General features: G+C 38.1%; 4 protein-coding genes across 4 annotated transcripts; 1 reads left to right on the top strand and 3 right to left on the bottom strand.

Annotated features, from left to right (window-relative positions):
• Positions 1-1,806: 1,806 nt before the first annotated feature.
• LOC112574469 (GTPase IMAP family member 4-like) lies at positions 1,807-5,335 on the bottom strand. Its single transcript, XM_025255566.1, has 3 exons — positions 5,054-5,335; positions 4,072-4,236; positions 1,807-3,648 (listed from the first exon to the last, which is right to left on the bottom strand). Exons 2-3 carry the CDS (start codon positions 4,234-4,236, stop codon positions 3,043-3,045), a joined length of 771 nt encoding a protein of 256 aa, XP_025111351.1. The 5' UTR covers positions 5,054-5,335; the 3' UTR covers positions 1,807-3,042.
• Positions 5,336-7,491: 2,156 nt separating this feature from the next.
• LOC112574312 (GTPase IMAP family member 4-like) lies at positions 7,492-10,509 on the bottom strand. The gene is made up of 3 exons (XM_025255316.1): positions 10,272-10,509; positions 9,699-9,872; positions 7,492-9,121 (listed from the first exon to the last, which is right to left on the bottom strand). Exons 2-3 carry the CDS (start codon positions 9,870-9,872, stop codon positions 8,513-8,515), a joined length of 783 nt encoding a protein of 260 aa, XP_025111101.1. The 5' UTR covers positions 10,272-10,509; the 3' UTR covers positions 7,492-8,512.
• A 136-nt stretch (positions 10,510-10,645) lies between these two features.
• Positions 10,646-13,858, top strand: LOC112574313 (GTPase IMAP family member 4-like). The gene is made up of 3 exons (XM_025255317.1): positions 10,646-11,007; positions 11,343-11,564; positions 12,161-13,858. Exons 1-3 carry the CDS (start codon positions 11,005-11,007, stop codon positions 12,590-12,592), a joined length of 657 nt encoding a protein of 218 aa, XP_025111102.1. The 5' UTR covers positions 10,646-11,004; the 3' UTR covers positions 12,593-13,858.
• A 144-nt stretch (positions 13,859-14,002) lies between these two features.
• On the bottom strand, positions 14,003-16,900 carry LOC112574311 (GTPase IMAP family member 4-like). The gene is made up of 5 exons (XM_025255315.1): positions 16,635-16,900; positions 16,150-16,197; positions 15,517-15,698; positions 14,839-15,171; positions 14,003-14,710 (listed from the first exon to the last, which is right to left on the bottom strand). The coding sequence occupies exons 1-5, from the start codon at positions 16,675-16,677 to the stop codon at positions 14,468-14,470; spliced, it is 849 nt and encodes a 282-aa protein (XP_025111100.1). The 5' UTR covers positions 16,678-16,900; the 3' UTR covers positions 14,003-14,467.
• Positions 16,901-18,556: the final 1,656 nt, after the last annotated feature.

Here is an 18,556-nt window from a genome sequence, read left to right as displayed (position 1 = left end):
ACGTCGTGCTGTTTCCAATTCAACATTTCTTCCCTCTCTCTCTCTTTTAGAGTCCTGTGTCAGAAACCACTGGTTGGATTGTAATTAATTATACGTGCTTTCTTAAATCAGAACATCAATTTCCTGGCTCATTTCGCGGCAGGTTCTTGACTCAGAATTAATTTGTTTTGTCTTCTAAACACTGGCTGAGTAAGACACGAAAGAAGATGATAGCTGTATTTTAATTACATAACAGAGCACTTCGGTAGCAGCAAACTGTCTACAACACAAAAGCGGTTGTACGCGTCACACAAAACTTCTTTGAGATCTTCAGATGCTTCCTCAATTTGGATTTTCAGAGTATCCAGCATTTTATTTGTGGAAAGAGAGAGTTGTGTCCGCAGAAGAATGCTTTCCTTTCGAATTGGGTCAAGAATAAATATTTGAAGCATTTCTGACTAAGCTCGAAAAGAAATAACACATACACGTTTTTGTTTACATTATAGATATAAGACATAAGATATAAGTTCCACTCGTTCTCGAGATACAAATATACACTAAAAGGAGCTCTTTCCTCTTTCTCTTCTTCATTTGTTGGTGCATATCATTTGATGATGGTGGTCTTCCTTCCTTTGACATTGAACTTTGCTGACATGAGCCGTGGTGAGACTGGTTCCCAGGCTATCAGTGCCTTTGTTGTCTCTGTTGACATCAGCAGTGCTACTCCCTGGGTATGATCGTTGTCCAGGTCTTTGCGGCCTGAGTAAATAATGGTTTCTCCTGATGTTAGTCTGGTCTGACCACTTCCATTCCATCTGTTTTAGCATAACCCGAGAACCCTGATGTTGTATTTTCTCATTTCTTTTGCCACTTGAGCTGACTTGCAGCTTTCATAGAGGGTTTTGCTGTTCTAGGTCCCCATCCTGGTTCTTGCCTTGGTCGTCAAAAGATGAGTAGGCAAGCTGGCTTCCCTAAGGCTTTCACTAGCATGCGTCATGAGCTCTTCTAGAGAGGAATCTTCCCGACCAGGCCCTTGTAGTATTGTTGTGGTTTCTGTAACATCCTTTTTTACATAAGTGGGTTGTTAGCCCAAAGAAAACCACCAACCTGGAGGCCCAGAGTGCAACATTTTAATCTGGCCTCTCCCATGACAGACCTGTTCGGCTTTGTTAGACCTGCCAGGAGCACAAGGCTCCTGTCTGTGAATCAACAAGGTTCACAAGCCACCACACCGGTACAAGGTAAGTTGCACCAACTGCTGGTGGAATATATTTTATAATTGTGTTTTACCACCGAAGGCTCGATGTTGTTTCAAATTTGCAAAACATCTTTAACTAAAGCTCAGACTAGGGATTAGGTAAACAATTTTGCAATCTTGGTCCGTTGCATCTAATTATCGAGAAGAAATTTGTCATCTAGCCCATACCATGATATCAGTTAAGGTCCAGTTTTAGCTGCAGTGGGAGGAGAGAGGTCAGCATTACGAGGAGCAGAGATCGACCAGTGACCCCTCAGGTGGCTCGATATTGTTTTCTTCGTGCAATCTCATGCTAGAGTAACAAAGTCAATGTGAGTGGTTACACACCACTGCAATTAAAGCTTTAAGGACAACATGAAAACTCTCTAGCAAGATTGAAAGTCTGCTCCTGCGGATCACAACAGATAGAGACAGAATGAAATCTAACGACAACCAGGTATTGAGGCAACAAGAAAGAAAGTTGAAAGAGAGACTCGAACACATTGAATGACAATATACACACATGCAATAGGACCTCCTCTCCAAACTTCCTATGTACAGTCACAACAAACGCTGCAGTTCATCAAACTAACTTTTTACCATATTGCGAGAGGGAAGCATGCCAAAATATAGGTCTAAGAATGCATACATGAACTTATAAATGTATGAATTCATGTATAAATGCATGAATACATTGAAAAGCTGAACATTCAGGCTTTTAAGAAGTTTGCACCAATGACCACCAAGTTTATTTTGTATATTATTTCACCTTTATTTCGACACGCTACAAGGGCAACGGAAGGCCACAGAGGAAACAAAAAGCTCATTCGTGACAAACTCTGCTTTCTAATTTCTAATCAGTTCGTTTACAAATTTTGATAGAAAAACTAACAAGGGAATGAAACCAATGAAATACCACGCAGGGTTAAGATGTAGGGAGCATAACTGTCTTCCATGCTACGTAAGTTCTAAAACATCTATGTTTTTTAAAGTCCATACAAAATAGCTTGTGTGAATAAGAACATTGCAGCATTTATAAACACTTACGATGCTCGGTACATATTAATCTATAAAAAATGTGTTATAACAATGGTAGCATTATTACAATTAGGACCATACCTCCATGTTACACGTGTGCTAGCTTATTACGTGAGATATTTCTAAAAGTTTTATGACAAGATTGTGATAAAACTTTTTTAACAGAATGCTTGTTTTTACAGACAGATTTATTAATATTGAAATAACAACTAAGACTACAGGATATACTTGCCATATACATTCGGAATTCCTTGTATTTAGTACTTTCATTTCTATTGAGATATTTAAGGACCATTATCCCCCAGATATGAGGAACATTGTCCGATTTTTAATCTTTTACAAATTTACAATAAAACACGTTCTTACGATTCTACTTTCAAAAACTAGTGTGTATAAATATCTTAATAAGTAAAAAATTTACAGTATTCCATAAACGTTTACAAATATTGCTGGAGACATTAGCAAGTAAAGAATTAATTTTTTCACAATCAACAGCATAACGGCACACTGTGCCGCATAGAGGCGTGCTCATTGCAATAAAACAAAGTAGTAATAGAAATATCAAACTAAACATCACAGGCTGCAAACCAAACTACAAAACACAGAGAGGCTGAGTAGATGGAGGCAAAGATGTTGAGAACAATAAGCAGACCAATAGAAGTGAGAAGTCAGATGGCCACTGAGCGAGCTATAGGGAAGAGCATTCCATAGATGGTAGCTATTTTAGCCGTGCTTATATTCTTGATTCACACTGAGTTCCGCTAGAGAACAACGGACAAATATGCATATTACATAACAGCACAAAACATATTATCTCTTAAGAAACTGGGAATAATATGATATAACTTCGCTAAGAGTCCCGAATTCATATCTTTAACCATCTCGTCTTTAATCTCGTCGACGGAGACGCCTGTCTTCTCAGCCTCTTCAGCAATTTCTTGGTCGACCCTCTTGACAAGGTCGTTTGAGTAATAGGACCCGTTATTCTTAGTCTTAAGGTCGACCACATGTTGCAGCAGTCTTCTCGCTTCTTCATCCGTGGAGGATGGGTTTTTGATATCCTCGCTGAAGCAGACGACCCTGTTGTCAGCTTCTTCGAGCAATTTTAAAAGACTGTCAGGAAGAGGACTTTCCTTGTTGCGCCAATCTTGTAGGAATTCCTCTTCAGAGACTCGGGTGAGGACAAGAATAAGGTATTTAGTCATTTCCTGACCAAAAATAGCTTTTAAATTTTCATACGCTTGTATTTCCTCCTTCGTAAACCGATCCGATCCTTTGATTACAAAGCAGATGGCGTCAGGTCCTGGCACCATGGTCCCTACACACTTGGCGATCTCCCTTTCCACTTCACCTTCAGTTTTATGAGTGTCACAAACCCCTGGTGTATCAGTTACCTGTAACAACATTCAGGCAAATAACTAAAGATATGCATTAATAATAATAAGCAATTAATTGCGCCTTTCCAGTGATTTGCTCAGAGCGCTTTGCAGAAGTGGTATATGTACTACAGATAGGAATAAAAAATAAAAAGTGAGGGAAATGTGTAGCAAAGGAAATAGAAAGGAATAATGGTCAATACAAGTTTTTACATCCAAGCTACAATTCTAGAATATTTCAATATCCAGCTCAGCACAGTTAACCTCTGTTAAAATTCGTACTACTAGTTAAAGCTTGATTATGAGGTAAAATAGTATTGTATATGGTTTTTAGAACCCTGTATTTCTTCCTTTTTTACCAATTTGTTATAAGGTAAAATTGCGATGTCTTTCTTAAATCCTGCGCTATGTTAGTTTTGTAAACTGAAAGACTGAAAGAACCTCAATGGGATAGCCACATCTGTAGCCCTTCTTCCAGGCACACACAGCCGTCACTGAGTTCATTCCACGCTTTGGCTTAAAATGCTGCTCTCCCAGAATGGCGTTGCCCGTAGTGCTCTTTCCATTTCCGGTCTTACCTATCAGCAGAATGCGGTAAGCTGACATCTGAAAAAAAACCAATAAAAATTTTATGTCTTTCTGTCTCACTGTGGTGCAGTATGAGTAAACCATGTTCGTGAGACCACTAACATTCATTCACACATTAATCTATAAATGATCTGATCTTGGTGTGCACGCGCCCGCGCGTGTGTGTTGGTGTGTCAGTTTGTGTGTACTCTGAGGTCAAATTCACACCGACTGCTCGATCACTAACAAATTTGCATTAATATTCATTTTGACAACGCGAATGAGGCAAAAGATAAGGGGATGGGAGAAAAAACGAACAACTGAGCAACCGAGTGGCGCGCGCGAGCACACACACACATTAGCAACAAGCAATATTTTTCCTTTTTCCTTATCTCCCTTCAATGTAACCGCAGTTGTCAAATATCTGCCATCACATTATGGGGGCACCAAGAATACAAATACTGACACCGCTTATAAATACACTAGACTCTAATAAAGTGACAGTTGGAAAGTTGACAATAAAGTCAAAAAAAGTAATAGTCCAATAAATAAATCAGATAGCCTATACTAAGCAAAAGAGCTTCAATCGTTCCATGTCTTAATATCATTTGCATTATTTTCAGACTACTAGCCAGATTTCAGAGCCAGCTCATACTTTCTCTTATTCACGTTCGTCAGCAAACAATATTGTAAAAACATGAACTGAGTAACTATGCAGTGTGCTGCTCAAGCAGATCTTAAAATATATTATTATAAATTCGGTACTTTTGAAGGTCGTTTTTCAAAACAAAAAATAATATATATATATTTGAATATATTGTAATGTAAATACGCACAACATGTAAGACAAACATACCTTTTAAATCACTGTCTCTTGGCTTTTATTAGGTTGTTTGGAAGACACGAAGTCTGAAAAGTTTAAGGCAAAGACCATCTGTGACCCGAGGACAGCACTGACAGATGGGAGAACCTCATTTGATATTTTGCTGAAACTGCTTGTCATGCAGCTCCGCCCTCATTAGCATGTGAAATGGTGAGAGAGAGAGAAGGAAGAGATAGCTGAGAGCAGGAGCACCAGGCATACACAGGCATGTGTATAGAGGGACTGCTGTCAGTCTGCCGAGACCATTGCCTCTCCGTTGTCAGTCTATGTGAGCCTAAGCAATGAACAGGAATAAACAAGAAAGTCTTGTACAAACCTGCATCGGTTTAGTAGTTAACTGGAACAAAAAATTGTCTGCAAGCAGTCCAGTAATACAAGTTGGGGCACGTACGTTGTTTTATTTGTTTGTTCCTTTGAAACTCTGCTCTGTACACGCCTTCGAACCTGTCGGTGGCATTTTCCAGAAACTGTTTAAGTAAATGCTTTGAAGTCTGCAGCAGTACGACACATTCAGACGAGGAAATCTTGTACACGATTGTATACACATATGTCTGCGCATTAATACATGTAAACACATGCGCATAGATTCATGCACTTTATTGATTGATTTTGTCTGTACTAATCAAGGTGCAGCATTTGCTCTTAGAAATATGATTAAACAAATACAGTACGAGAATTTTTGAATAGTTGAATTATATTTAAGAAAGAACATAGCAAACATCTCACTTAAACGACGCTTCCCAATCACAAAAGCAAACCATTTCTGAAATCGCTGTGTGTTCGTGATATATTCGAATTTTAAGAGAAATACACTAGGGGCGAACATTTTAACGAAATGTAACTTCCATAGATGGCAAAGCTGAAACAGTCTAGTAAAAACGTGAGCAGTCGATAGCTCCTTCGATAGAGATTGTGAGCAATTATAACCCAGGAGTAGTTAAGTGGGGTTTAAATATAAAGCACTAACAAAAAGAACTCATATGGACCTCAAGTAAATGTTTTGCTCCCCACCTTTCTTTCATTCTTTCTTTTATGCTCTCCGCTATCTCCATAGGTCTATCTTAACGATTTAGAGGTGCAGTTTTTTATGATGGTTACATATGAATATAAGAGTTTATTTCCCAAAATCTGGGTCACTACCCTTAAAAAAATAAGTGTTCCTGAGTATCAGAGTGTAGTAATGGGGAACATCTCTGATAGCACAGAGAACCTACACACTGTTTGGTCATAAGTTTCCTTTTAAACTGGGACACAGAGGCCTATTAGTGCTCTCTTTATTGTGAATTGTTTTGATGCTAGTTTTTCTTATTAGTGTTATTTTATGTTAGTTAATAAACCTGTCTATTTTGTAAACTTTGTCTTCGTCATCGCTGTGTGGTCTGCGCTCAGCCTGTGGTTCGAATGGTATGTCAGCAAGCCGTCTCCGGCCGAGCGGAGGGGGTCGCGCGTTCGTACCGGCTGTGCGAACGGATTTCGGGCGTGCATCCTCCGCCGTCTGGGGGTGGTCACGCGACACCACTGTATTATCATTGTCTTATCTTTCCTGGAAAAACTAGGTAACCTGTAGAGTTTACTGTCTTTAAAAACCAGGGATTGAAATGGCAATCCAACTGATCACTTCTTTCACCCGAGGGACTACATTATCCAAGTCACAAAAGTGTGGTTGTGCAGAGAACAGATGTCTCTACATTAGAATTTGCACCTGTACTAAAAACCACTTTAAAGGGATTCTAAAGGCAAATTAAAACTGCTTAGAATCGCGTAAAGAGTAGGATCGATTTGAATCTCGTCTATTTATATGTGTGTTCATGTGGAAAACGTTGAAGGTTTTTAGTAGAATGATGTGTTTAATAAGAGAAATGACACGGGACTCTTTTTTTGGTTCCACGAAGTCTCGTTCTCCGTCACGTTCTCCGTCAGGTGACCCTATGACGTGTGGTTTCCATAGTGAGAACCATGCCTCGAGAATGTGCTGCACCCGACTGCCACGAAAAGATGGGAAAAGATTCAAAATTTTCTTTTCAAATTTATCCTACTCTTTACGCGATTCTAAGCAGTTTTAATTTGCCTTTAGAATCCCTTTAAAAATCACAAAGTGTATTGTGGGTGAATAAAATAAAGGAATTCTGTTTTTTGAACCACATTCACGTAAAACACTCGTGCAAGCACACACTCACACTCTCCCTCTCTCCCACACTCGCGTACTTTTGAAGAGAGGCTGTGAAAAGAAGAAACACGCAAGTGTGTATGTGTAGAGAAGACCTGCACATTCGAATAGAGGTCACGCTGATCCAGTTTCCCGTAAATAACCATCATCCTGATAACCATGAGCAAAATGCTTCAGCTTCATTCAGCAAGCCAGCACGCATTCAACACACACACAAGCAATTTAGCTCATAAAAAAGATGCCCCACTTTGAACATATATTTAATATATACTGTATACAGAACAAGCCTAAAAAACGTAGTTCTAAAATTAAAACATCTAGAACTTAGCAATAAAGAGAACAAGACAAAGTGCTGGAACTTAAGCAAGCGCTGACCTAATAATAATAATCCGTTCCCTGCCGGCAGTAATGTTAACATAAACAGTCTAACAATATGTCCTACACACGCACACACAAGGTGGTGCTGCTACAAAATTCTACTTCGATTGACAGTTCTGTAGCTCCGCCCTGTCTGGCTTAGACTGGCAGCAGGGCGATCGAAATTAATAAAAATAGATTTCTCAAGGTTAAAGGTCACTTTTTGAGGTAAACTAAGTCGTTTATGTTTCTTAGATTTATAGGATTTTCTAGAAACGCATGGAAATATTTCTAAGAAATGATTTAGAAGCTGCAGACTAAGGCTATTTCCGGTCTAATGATAATATTAGTCCAATGGGAATTTCCGATTAGCGAGAACACTAAAGTAGAATTAAGTGCGCCAGTAACTACTTTCATGATTGACACATTCCGCCTGAGTTGCTGTTTATTCACAGACCTGTATATAAATGTCAAAGCCTAATATGACCATTAACAGGGTTTCGAATTTCTATATTTTTGAATTCCTGTATTATTACTTAGCCAGAGAGGGCTTAGATCATTGTAGATTATTACAATCTAATTATTTGAAGAAAAATAACAATAAAAATAATAACAACAGACTTTATTAATCCCAATGGGCAATTTAAACACGGGAGCTGTGCCCTGCGTCCAAAATATATGTATATGAGAGAAAAAAAAAAAAAAAAACCAACAGAAACATATATGAATTAGTGAGCTGGAAACAATACAAGACCTTCATCCTAACAGCAGCATTCCTTAGTAACAATAAAGTTAACATAATTATAAACCGTCTCACCAGGTCATATTTCAGAGAAATCATAGCAATAAACATTATTTTTACCTCTAAAAATAAAAAATAGGATACAGTCATTTTACATTTATGCTGCTTACATTACCGAGCAAAAGGTTTTGTTTTTTGATACTTGTGTTGGAACAGTTTCGGATAAAGTTTTTAAGAGATTCTTATCTTGTTCGGCGACAATTTCTTGCTTCACTTCATCAACATTAACTCCTTTTTCCTTGGCGTTATCGTTCAGGATGTCATCGCATTTCCTCACGATGCTGTTGGTGTAAAAATCTTTTGTATCTTCCCTGAGCTTATGGACAATACTTAGCAAATATTCTGCATCTCTTTGTCGAGTTTCCTTGTTGTTGCGCGCATCAGGACTAACACATGCATATCTATCTGCGGCCTCTTTCAACACTTCTATCAACTTGGGAGGAGGGGGTTGCTCGCTATTTTCCAAAAATTCCTGAAGTTCTTCGAGTTCTATCGCGGTGAACACCAGTATTAAGTACTTGGTCAGATCTTCTCCAAATACCTCCTTCAGATCCAGGAAGGCCTTGTGTTCTTCGTCTGTGAACCTTCTCTCGCCGCTGATTACCAGGAGAATAGCATCAGGTCCTGGGCTCATTGTCGCGAGGCACTTGGCGATTTCTTTTTGAATGTCTTGTTTATCACGATGAGTATCGCAAACTCCAGGTGTGTCTGTCACCTGAAATTAGTAAGATTTAAAGGCACTTTTTACCTGTTTATGTCTACTTAGCACACGAAAACAGTGCTGTTATGATGCATTAGAAAAAGTAGTCAATTAAACCAAAAATATTTAACCTAATTATGAAAAACGTTCCAAATGCTATAATGCTATATGTTGCAATCGTCATATTTTATAACAATTACCGAACGCTGTGAACTATGCATATATACAAGGCTAGATACCCCGATAGTATCTGATAAAAATCATAATTTGGTAAAGTGTTATAGCAAAACAACGCAAACTGTGTTTCAAGTTTACAGCTGCAGAGATTTAGCTCCAAACTATGAAAGGTTAGAAGCAAAACTGTAATGGTTAGCTGCAAGATTACTAAAACCGAGTCCGAACCATACTGCAAATTTTATTTCTTATGAAATGTAAAATATTACATTATATACATATAGCAATTTTAGAAAGAAAAGATGTGGTTCCGCTGAGAGATAAATGTGTGTGTGTGTGTGTGTGTGTGTGTGTGTGTGTGTGTGTGTGTGTGTTATATGTCTCGTAATAGAGTGTGCATTATACCGTAAACACTGACCTCGATGGTGAGGTCATCGACAACAACTTTGTGCCACGAGCACACCTGTGTTCCAGAACTCATACCTCTGGAAGGTTTACAGAGATCCTCCCCAAGAATAGCGTTTGCGGTGGTGCTCTTGCCGTTACCCGTTTTTCCAATAAGAATCAGACGAACATTTCTGGGAGATGCCATCTGCACAAGACAAGAGCATAATTTAAAAAAGGCTGAATATTTTAATTAATCTAAAAAAGAACAAAAAATTAACGTGTGAACACATTTATACCCACACGCACAAAATTTTACAAATACTCGCTCTAACTCTCAAACACTCATGCATTCCACTCCTCATCCCCAGGCAGACACGCATGCACACACACCGATAGAGAAAATAGCGAGACGGAAGGAAGAAGGAAATGTTGTTATGAAAATGACAATGACGATGACAATGACAATGACAATGATAATGACAGTGACAATGATCAACTTTATTGGTCCCACTGGGCAATTTAAACATGGGAATGTGCTCTAGTTACATAAGATAGCATAAGGATGAAAAACAACCAATGGTATGTAGCGTAAGTAAAATCTTACCTTTATGATACTATTGTGAATTTGCAAACGAAAGTGCTTGATATCCCTACAGTCAACGTTGAGTTCTCGTTGTCACGTCCCCAGCGACAGTTACATGGCCCAACCGTTTGGAGCACTGGTCTATGCACATGCGGCTTATATCTGTTTCTGTAAACATTAAAATATCTAGAGCGTAGGGGTGTGGGTGTGGAATATACACGGACAGCAACCTTTTATGCAAGAGACGATAGGCAAGGGAGGGAACTTTAGTGTGTTCCCCCTGCAGCTGGATTGATATGCAAAGGAGGGCTCAGCCTATCTTCTGCTCTGGAGTAAGAGTTGGAGGGGAATAAACACTTAAATAAACTTTCTCGGGACCTTGTCTGCGTGATCATAAAAAGCCACACACAGAGACTAACTGGACATGTATACCTTGATCTATTGATAATAGATGTGTGTGAGTGTGTGTGTGTGTCATTGAGGACAAACACTAACTCTTAAATACGTTAGATGTTCTATGATATTCGTCCTACGCAGACATACATCTAACAACTATCAGCCCATTCTTTGCACACAGTTGGTCTCGGCTTTGTAAGTGGTTTATTTATAGATACTTGCCCGTTGTGTCGTTGAACACCCGTAGTACGAGGGAGATACCCACACAAGCAAAGCTCACTGCCGTGGGCGGACATTTCTGCCTTCAGGCCCCTACCATTGCTGTTATCGGTCACTTTACACTTGATATCGAGCAGTCATGGTGGGTATTGTCTTTTAATTGTACCTTTCTATCAATGTGCATATCTATGTAAGCATGGTTCTATTTATGCCTAGCTATATATCTATCTTATTACCTACGATGCGATACTTTAACGATAGAAGGATCAAAATGCAAAACATGTAGATTACTAAGCCGTTATTTAATTACAGTGATTTGTTTTAACAAAGTTTTTTGGGAATGTGCTTTACGGAATACGAAACTAAACAAACAACTCAATATTTATGTGAGAGCGTGAAGGAGTTTTGTTAAAATACAAGCTAAAGAGAAGTTTTTAAACAGCATTTCTAAAAATCTTTTCAATGTCTGATCTTCAGATAAAAATGGCAACGCCACGCAGTGCCGGAAACAGAAACAACATTGGAAACAACCTGACTATCATCTTATTTGGTAAAACTGGGAACGGGAAGAGCAGTGTCGGCAACACCATCCTCAGCACTGGAGTATCTCGGGAGCAATTTCCAGTCGGAAGAGGACTGGCATCCACTTCTGTTGAAATTAAAACAATTTCTACACACAGGAAAAGGGAAACTATCGAGGTATACATTTTCACACAGGAGCATTTACATCACATTTTTTGAGAATGTTTATTATAGGTCTCTTTCTCTTCTACATTATTAGAAGCAACAGAAAATCAACATCCCCATCTCAACAGCAATATTACCACCACAACTTCAATACATTACAACGCTACATAGATCATAAAAATAGTAGTTGCAAAAGTTTTTCTTGGTGAGACACGCTTCTGTTGACAATAAAATGTCTGAAAATTAGTAAAATTTACAGAAAAAAACTTTGGTTACCATAACTTATTTCACCTCGTGGTGTGATATTCTTATTTAAACTTCTCTTGTTACGCAGATCCTCCTCCTCCTCCTCGTCCTCCTCATCATCATCATGCTATCTACACCACACTTCAACACACACACAAACATACACAAACATACACTGTATCAAAACAATACATTCTTACAGTATATATGAGACCTAAAACTTTTCCCTCAAAACACCACAAACACAGTTACAATTTTTTAAAAGGAATGGTATTGTTAGATAATTATAAAAGTTGACAAAAATAGCCTAGGGTTATAAAATCTGACCTTGTGTTCTCATGAAAAATTCCATTGTTTTGCAGGTGGTCGATATTCCCGATTTCACCAACCTTGGCCGTGAACAAGATCAGGTCAGAAGGGATATCGGGTCCTTAAACAGAAAGGTTTCTAGAACCCCCTATGCTATTCTTCTGGCGATCCGTTGTGATGTGCGCTACACAAAAGAGGAGCATGATATTTATACAGAGTTCAAAGCAATATGGGGAGGATTCATCCGCGATCATTTGATTGTGGCCTTCACTTTTGGAGATCGTCAGGATCGTGACATTAAGGACGATTTGAAGAAGGCCAATCCGGAGTTGAAGAGCGTGCTCGAAGATGCCAACCATAGATACGTGGTGTTTAATGACAAACATGACAAACATAAGGGCAGGGAAGTCAAGAAGTTGATGAGGGAAATTCAAAAGATGCAGACCAGAGAAACCACTGTCTGCAGCATTTGCAGTGTGTCATAGTGTGGCAGGCTGCACTGATCTTACCAGTGTGTAATCCAGTGATATAAAGATCAACTGTCTGTACATTTTTCATGAAACTCAAACATGCAGCGGGCAAAGGACAAATTGCAGGGTGTAAGACTATAGCAATACCCGAGTTTTAATTCCAACTCTCTGCTCTTTTAAACTCTTGTTCGAGTCCGTGTATTTCTTATGTTTATTCTACTTAAAAATATGTTTCCGTCCTACTTCTATTGATAGTTTATAGCTCGAACATTGACTCAAATGTTCAGGTTATTAGGGTCATTCGTCCTAGTGACAGTAGACTTACTCCATTTTCGATAGCAGCAAGTCATTATAAAAAGCCAGATTTGTTCTTGTTTTGCCACATATAATAGTATCTAAACTCTTTTTAACCTTAGAGTCAATTATCTAACCCTCTCTTTTATGTTATAAATTTTACAAATCAAGGCAAGCACAAAGCTGATGTAAAACTGCAGACAAGAGGAGACATTAAAAAAATGTTTTCCAGTTTGCAATTTCTGGCGAGCAATGTTTCTGTATTATGCTGTGCTATTTGGCTTACTTCCTTGAATTTATTGTACTTTTTTATCTGTATGTTGTTACACAATGTCATTGTTGTAAATTTGCACAGGAGACGACCAAAGAACACAATTTTAGGTCTCAATTGCCTGGATTCTTCTTTCCGTTCGGGGAAAAAGTCCCGGTTGTATATTGGTATAAATGGTCGACTTCTATGGTAACAATAGTTAGTTTCGTTGTTCTTTTTCAAGCTGTATTTTGTTAAACTTACTTTAACTGCATGTTATTTATATGTAATAATTTGTATTTTCAAGACAAGAAAAGCTTAGAGATATGTTACGTGGCTTTCTCCAGGACAGAACTGACACCGAATAAAGCTTTATCTTTGACAGGAAAAAATGTGTGGCATATCTACATGGTAGCGATTAGTATACTGAAAGTTAAAGTGAACTGTATTTTCTCTTTACATCTTTTTGAAGTCTCCCTACACTTTTTTTAGTTAATGTGCATGTGAACGCTGATATTTTGATGTTTGTTTTAGTTGCTTTTATATATCTGTCTCTGCATACGTCAACTTATGATTTCACACACATGCCCTAGAAAGAGAATTTTGAAAGTAAAATGATACATAAATGATGTGAAACTCAAAGCGAAAGGAAGCAGAAGAAGGTTTAAACAACGCACTGTCAGACTGTCAGAAAGAAAAAGAAAAATAAAGAAAATGTGTCTTGTTGCTGGAAAAAATCTTTTATTTGTAGTCAGCTTCACTTTTTTGGTCACACGCGTTGACTCAAGCATCTAAACAAGCAAACTGTATGACAAGTTTATTGTACTAAATTACTTTACACGAGAATTTTTAATTAGTTTGCTGATTGAGAAAAGTTGATACGCCTTCTAAAACTCAATGATGCTCCCGTCTGTGTGATGTTCCTGCGTTGAGACTTAATATTATTCTTAGGGTGTAAAATTTGGCATAATCCGATTTCTATTAAACAATTTGTTCACAGGAAGTATCCTACGCATTACCTGGGTATCATTTACTGGTATTTTGTTTCTTTATTCCATGTTTTGTCAAAAGACACGAAGAGAAAAACATTTTGGCAAAGACATCATAGTTACGAAGTACGCGTTACAAAAAGGACAAACAAAGAATGTTTACTTTTAAAATAATTCCAGAATTAAATATTTTCTTTGCAACCAAAGATACACATAAATCCTAAATGCAGAAGTTCTTATATGTTAATTTCGTAAAATAGTTTTATGATGATCATTCTGTATATATTTTATGCTCGATTGAGTCCTTCTGGGACAGACTGAACACGATATACAACTGAATTAAAAAAGAGGTTTAGTCTAAAACTTTTTCTTGAAAATCACAGCAGCTAAAATGCCAACACCTACACATGAAATGGCCATCACATTTTTAAAGTTCGCAGACTTTAAAAAATCAGGTGACCCAGGCGCTTCTTGTGAAGATATTTTACCAGGGCTGTTCCTCGCCTCCTCTGAAGATCCAGTCGTCAAAGATGTTCTGCCAATGCCATCAATTATGTTTTGAAGTTTCTTCACTTGCTCTTTAATTTCTTCTTTGGAACCCTTTAATCCCAATAGATATAAGAATTAAAAACTTTCTTACGACAGTTAAGTAACATTCGTATTAACTTATTTTTATTAAGAATGCAGGCTGGCGATTGAATAAAACCATAATTAACCAACATACGTACCAAAGCATTAAACAGCGCATAGCGACCTCCTGAGTCTTTCAAGACATTCTTGAGCTCCGGACACACGGTCTTCAGCTCCTCGTCAAGGTCTGTGTCCTGACGGTCGCCAAATGTAAAGGCGACCACAAGCACATGTTTGAACGAGTCGTCTGCCCATGCTGCCTTTATCTTCTTGTAGATGTCGTACTCTTCAGCTGTATAGCGAACATCACATCTGACCGTTAGCAAGATGGCGGATGGGCCAGGGGAGGTCAGTCGTTTCCACTTTTTTATTTCTGTATTGAGCTGCTCAGGAGTCAGATTAGAATTGACCGGATCGGGAGTATCAATTACCTGCATGAAACACAGAAACTAGTTTTTGAGCAAAATTCTTTAAAAATTTACATCATAACAAAATTACAGCAATCGTAGTCTTTAAATTGGTGTAGGATGGCCTTTAAATTCATTGATATCCCTGCTTCGGGCTTTATGATTCTTGTGCTGAGAGAATGATGACGAGGCAGTTTGGAGTTATGACACTACAGCTCTCAAAATGATTTAATACTATAAAAGATGGTGTATCTATCAGATAGCAAAAAATAGAAAACAGCCGACAACAGACTAAAAGGCGAGATGAGAACAGCCGAGAACTGCCAAAATGGAAAGAGCAGACATGACCCTGGGGTTATTTTTGCTGACCTTTACCACTGAGTCCCCCCATTGGGCTTTGACGACTCGCACTTCACGTGTGGTTGAAGACAGTGATCTCCCAACCGTGAAACTTTGCTGGCCAGTAATCGCATTCCCGAGGGAACTTTTTCCATTTCCAGTTTTACCGATGATGACAATCGTGGTTTCTCTCTTGTGAACTTTATCGCCGTCTTCAAATATAAGAAGTACTAGCAATCAGTATAAATAATATCTACGTTAGATGCTTTTCTTTTATCGTTTACTAGACTGAAAGTTGCTGAGAAACATGATAACCTTCCAAGATATCCAGCAGTCGTAAGTGTTCACTGATTGAAGGAGAATTGCAGTCATTACAGTTCACAAGTTAAAAGCACAGCAGTAAAATATAAACAGTGATGTTTTACGTAAGAGTGTGGTTGTATTGATTGTTGTTTTAAAGGAAAATGATTGCACCAAATTATGATTTCTTTCTAAGATTTATTTTAAAGTGCGAGGACATACATAGGGGAATCCTAATGGGCTGCTAGAGATAATAAAAACGTGTTAGCTTCATTGTTCAATCAATCAATGTTTTGAGCAGTAATATTTTAAACTGTTTTAATATGGCTTTCGTGTGTGTTCATAAGGCATGAATGCACTCACCGTGTACAGGCTGGGCCTGAGCAAAAAATGTCCACAAAGCCGGAATGGCTGAAAAAGAGTTGCAATTATGTATTTTTTTTTTATTAGAACAGTGTTAATAGCATAATGTGTAGGAAACCGAAACCCCTCTACATATAAAAACTTTTCAATTTTGTAGAGTAGAGACATAAAATAAATGGAAATTGTTACTAATCAGATTAATTTCATAAATATCATTAAGTACGACGTTCTATACAGTATAAGAATGATTTTAATAGTCATCTATAATAAAATGCGGACATAGGACATAGGCGTTCATGTGTTCTTACTAATGTTAACATTTGAAAGATTCAAGAATGGAGCCAGTAAAGTAAATTTCTTTGAGAAAATTAAAAGCCACAAATTATCTAAATAATCTTAAGGAAATTCAAGTAATTTGTTTATTATCTAAAACTGTAAAGTAAATTTATCTGATTAAAATACGCTGCTACGGATTTAACCTTTACCTATTCGGAAATACTGGGGTTTGATCCAAAATCGTGTAGCCATACTGCAGAAATCTCTCAGTCCTTTAAACTGTAGTATTCGGGTCCATCAGACAAAACAGTCGTAGCTGTGAATCCAATGAGTTAGTGACATGAACTGTTATCTTATTGTTCACTTCCCCTCTGTTCTAATCTTTTTACATTAAATACATAATTCTTCCGCCTGCTCCAGAACACCTGACGGGTTGAAAAAGTTCACCGCTCTGCGTTCCTTGCAAGATGCATACAGTGGGACAGGAAGACAACTCCGAGGTAAATACAATCACCTTTGACCTCTATACACATTTATTTCTGAAAAATCACATCCACACCGAAGATATGCTTGATGTTTTTAAGCTTTCCAAAAGTTTATTGTTTGATGTATAGTGATAGCCTCGTGTTTTGCACAAAAACCTAGTTGATGTACATGGTTAGGCAAGAAATAATGTCATTAACATACAAGAGACAAAACTAAAGCTGTGAACCTCAGCACGACGAGATATGCATACAACACAGCCATACTGTTAGTGTGGGTCTTCCTGAGAAATTTAATGACTGGATCTCAGTGATTATAATCAACTGCTGTTCAAAGGTTTCCACCTGGCGTGCCGATCTATGCAAAAAATGAGTATCAGGTATCGCTTTTATTCAGACATGGGCTGAAGACCTAATTTAAAGCCTATCTCACTTAGTTCACCACCCAAACTCTCTCTCCTTGCGCGCGCAAATCGTCCAACAGCAATGAAAGACGCTTGCGTGTGTGTGTGTGCTCGCGTTTGTCAGATCGTACGTACGTTCCTAAAGTCTTTGCTGCTCTTCATTTCTTCGTTTTGTTCTGAGTCTAACCCCTTTACCTCCGGTAACCACCTCCCCTTTCTCTCTCTCTCTTTCACAAATGCATACACATATTTATGCATGTGTAGTAAAATCATTTCCTTAAATCTTCTTTTTAGTGTTTAGTTAAATCTTTGGGTTTGGGTTACTTAAGAGATGGTCTGTTGGAAACGCTTGACGTGCCATGAATGCTAATTGCATCCAATTTGAAGTACTAGTTAAGGTAAACACAACTCGATGGCCTCAGGCGATTACTTCCCAGAAATCTGTGAAGGACCTCGGTGTCACCATCGACCTCACATAGTGACTTACAATTCTTATTTTCATTTAAACAGCATAAACTGAAAGAAATCTGAAAGAAATTTGTTTTTATTTATGAGATGTACATTTTGAGATATCGTCGAGTTACAGTGTTAGCAAAAGACTTCTGCAAAGTCATTTAAAGGCTGTGTGGTAGCTACAGTTATGTTTCTTGTCTCTTTTTTTGTTCTGTCTCCATTTTTACGAGCTTCTTTTCTTTAAGTTTCATTTGTTTTTAAGCATACCACAATCGAAATGACGATATTCTTCAATCATGTCCTGCGATTAATTTTCATATGTACAGCTTAGTAAAACACTCGATTTAAAAGGAATGGGTTAAAAATGCATAAAAATGTGTATTTAATGCGTGTGCGGACGTTTTGCCTACGGACGTTTTGCCGACCGGCGTTTCGCCGCCGGACGTTTCGCCGCATTATGTCAGAGAGAGAGAGAGAGCTTACTTACTTCCCAAAGAATGAAAGTAACTACTAGATTACACAATAATTCTTTATTTCAAACAAATTTTACACACAGACTTCACAGACAGTTCACTTTGATTGTCACAGATTATGCGCAACAGCTTTGAGAAAAAACATTGATACAATGGCGAGAGAAGTGTGTGAGCTAACGGTTCACATGAGGAGGGATAGTGAGAGAGAGAGTTCACTGATACATTGATACAATGGCGAGAGAAATGTGTGAGCTAACGGTTCACATGAGGAGGGATAGTGAGAGAGAGTTCACTGATACATTGATACAATGGCGAGAGA

The sequence above is a fragment of the Pomacea canaliculata genome, linkage group LG10 (assembly GCF_003073045.1).
Source record: "Pomacea canaliculata isolate SZHN2017 linkage group LG10, ASM307304v1, whole genome shotgun sequence".
Lineage (NCBI taxonomy): Eukaryota > Metazoa > Mollusca > Gastropoda > Architaenioglossa > Ampullariidae > Pomacea > Pomacea canaliculata.
This window is presented reverse-complemented; position numbering and strand designations above follow the sequence as displayed.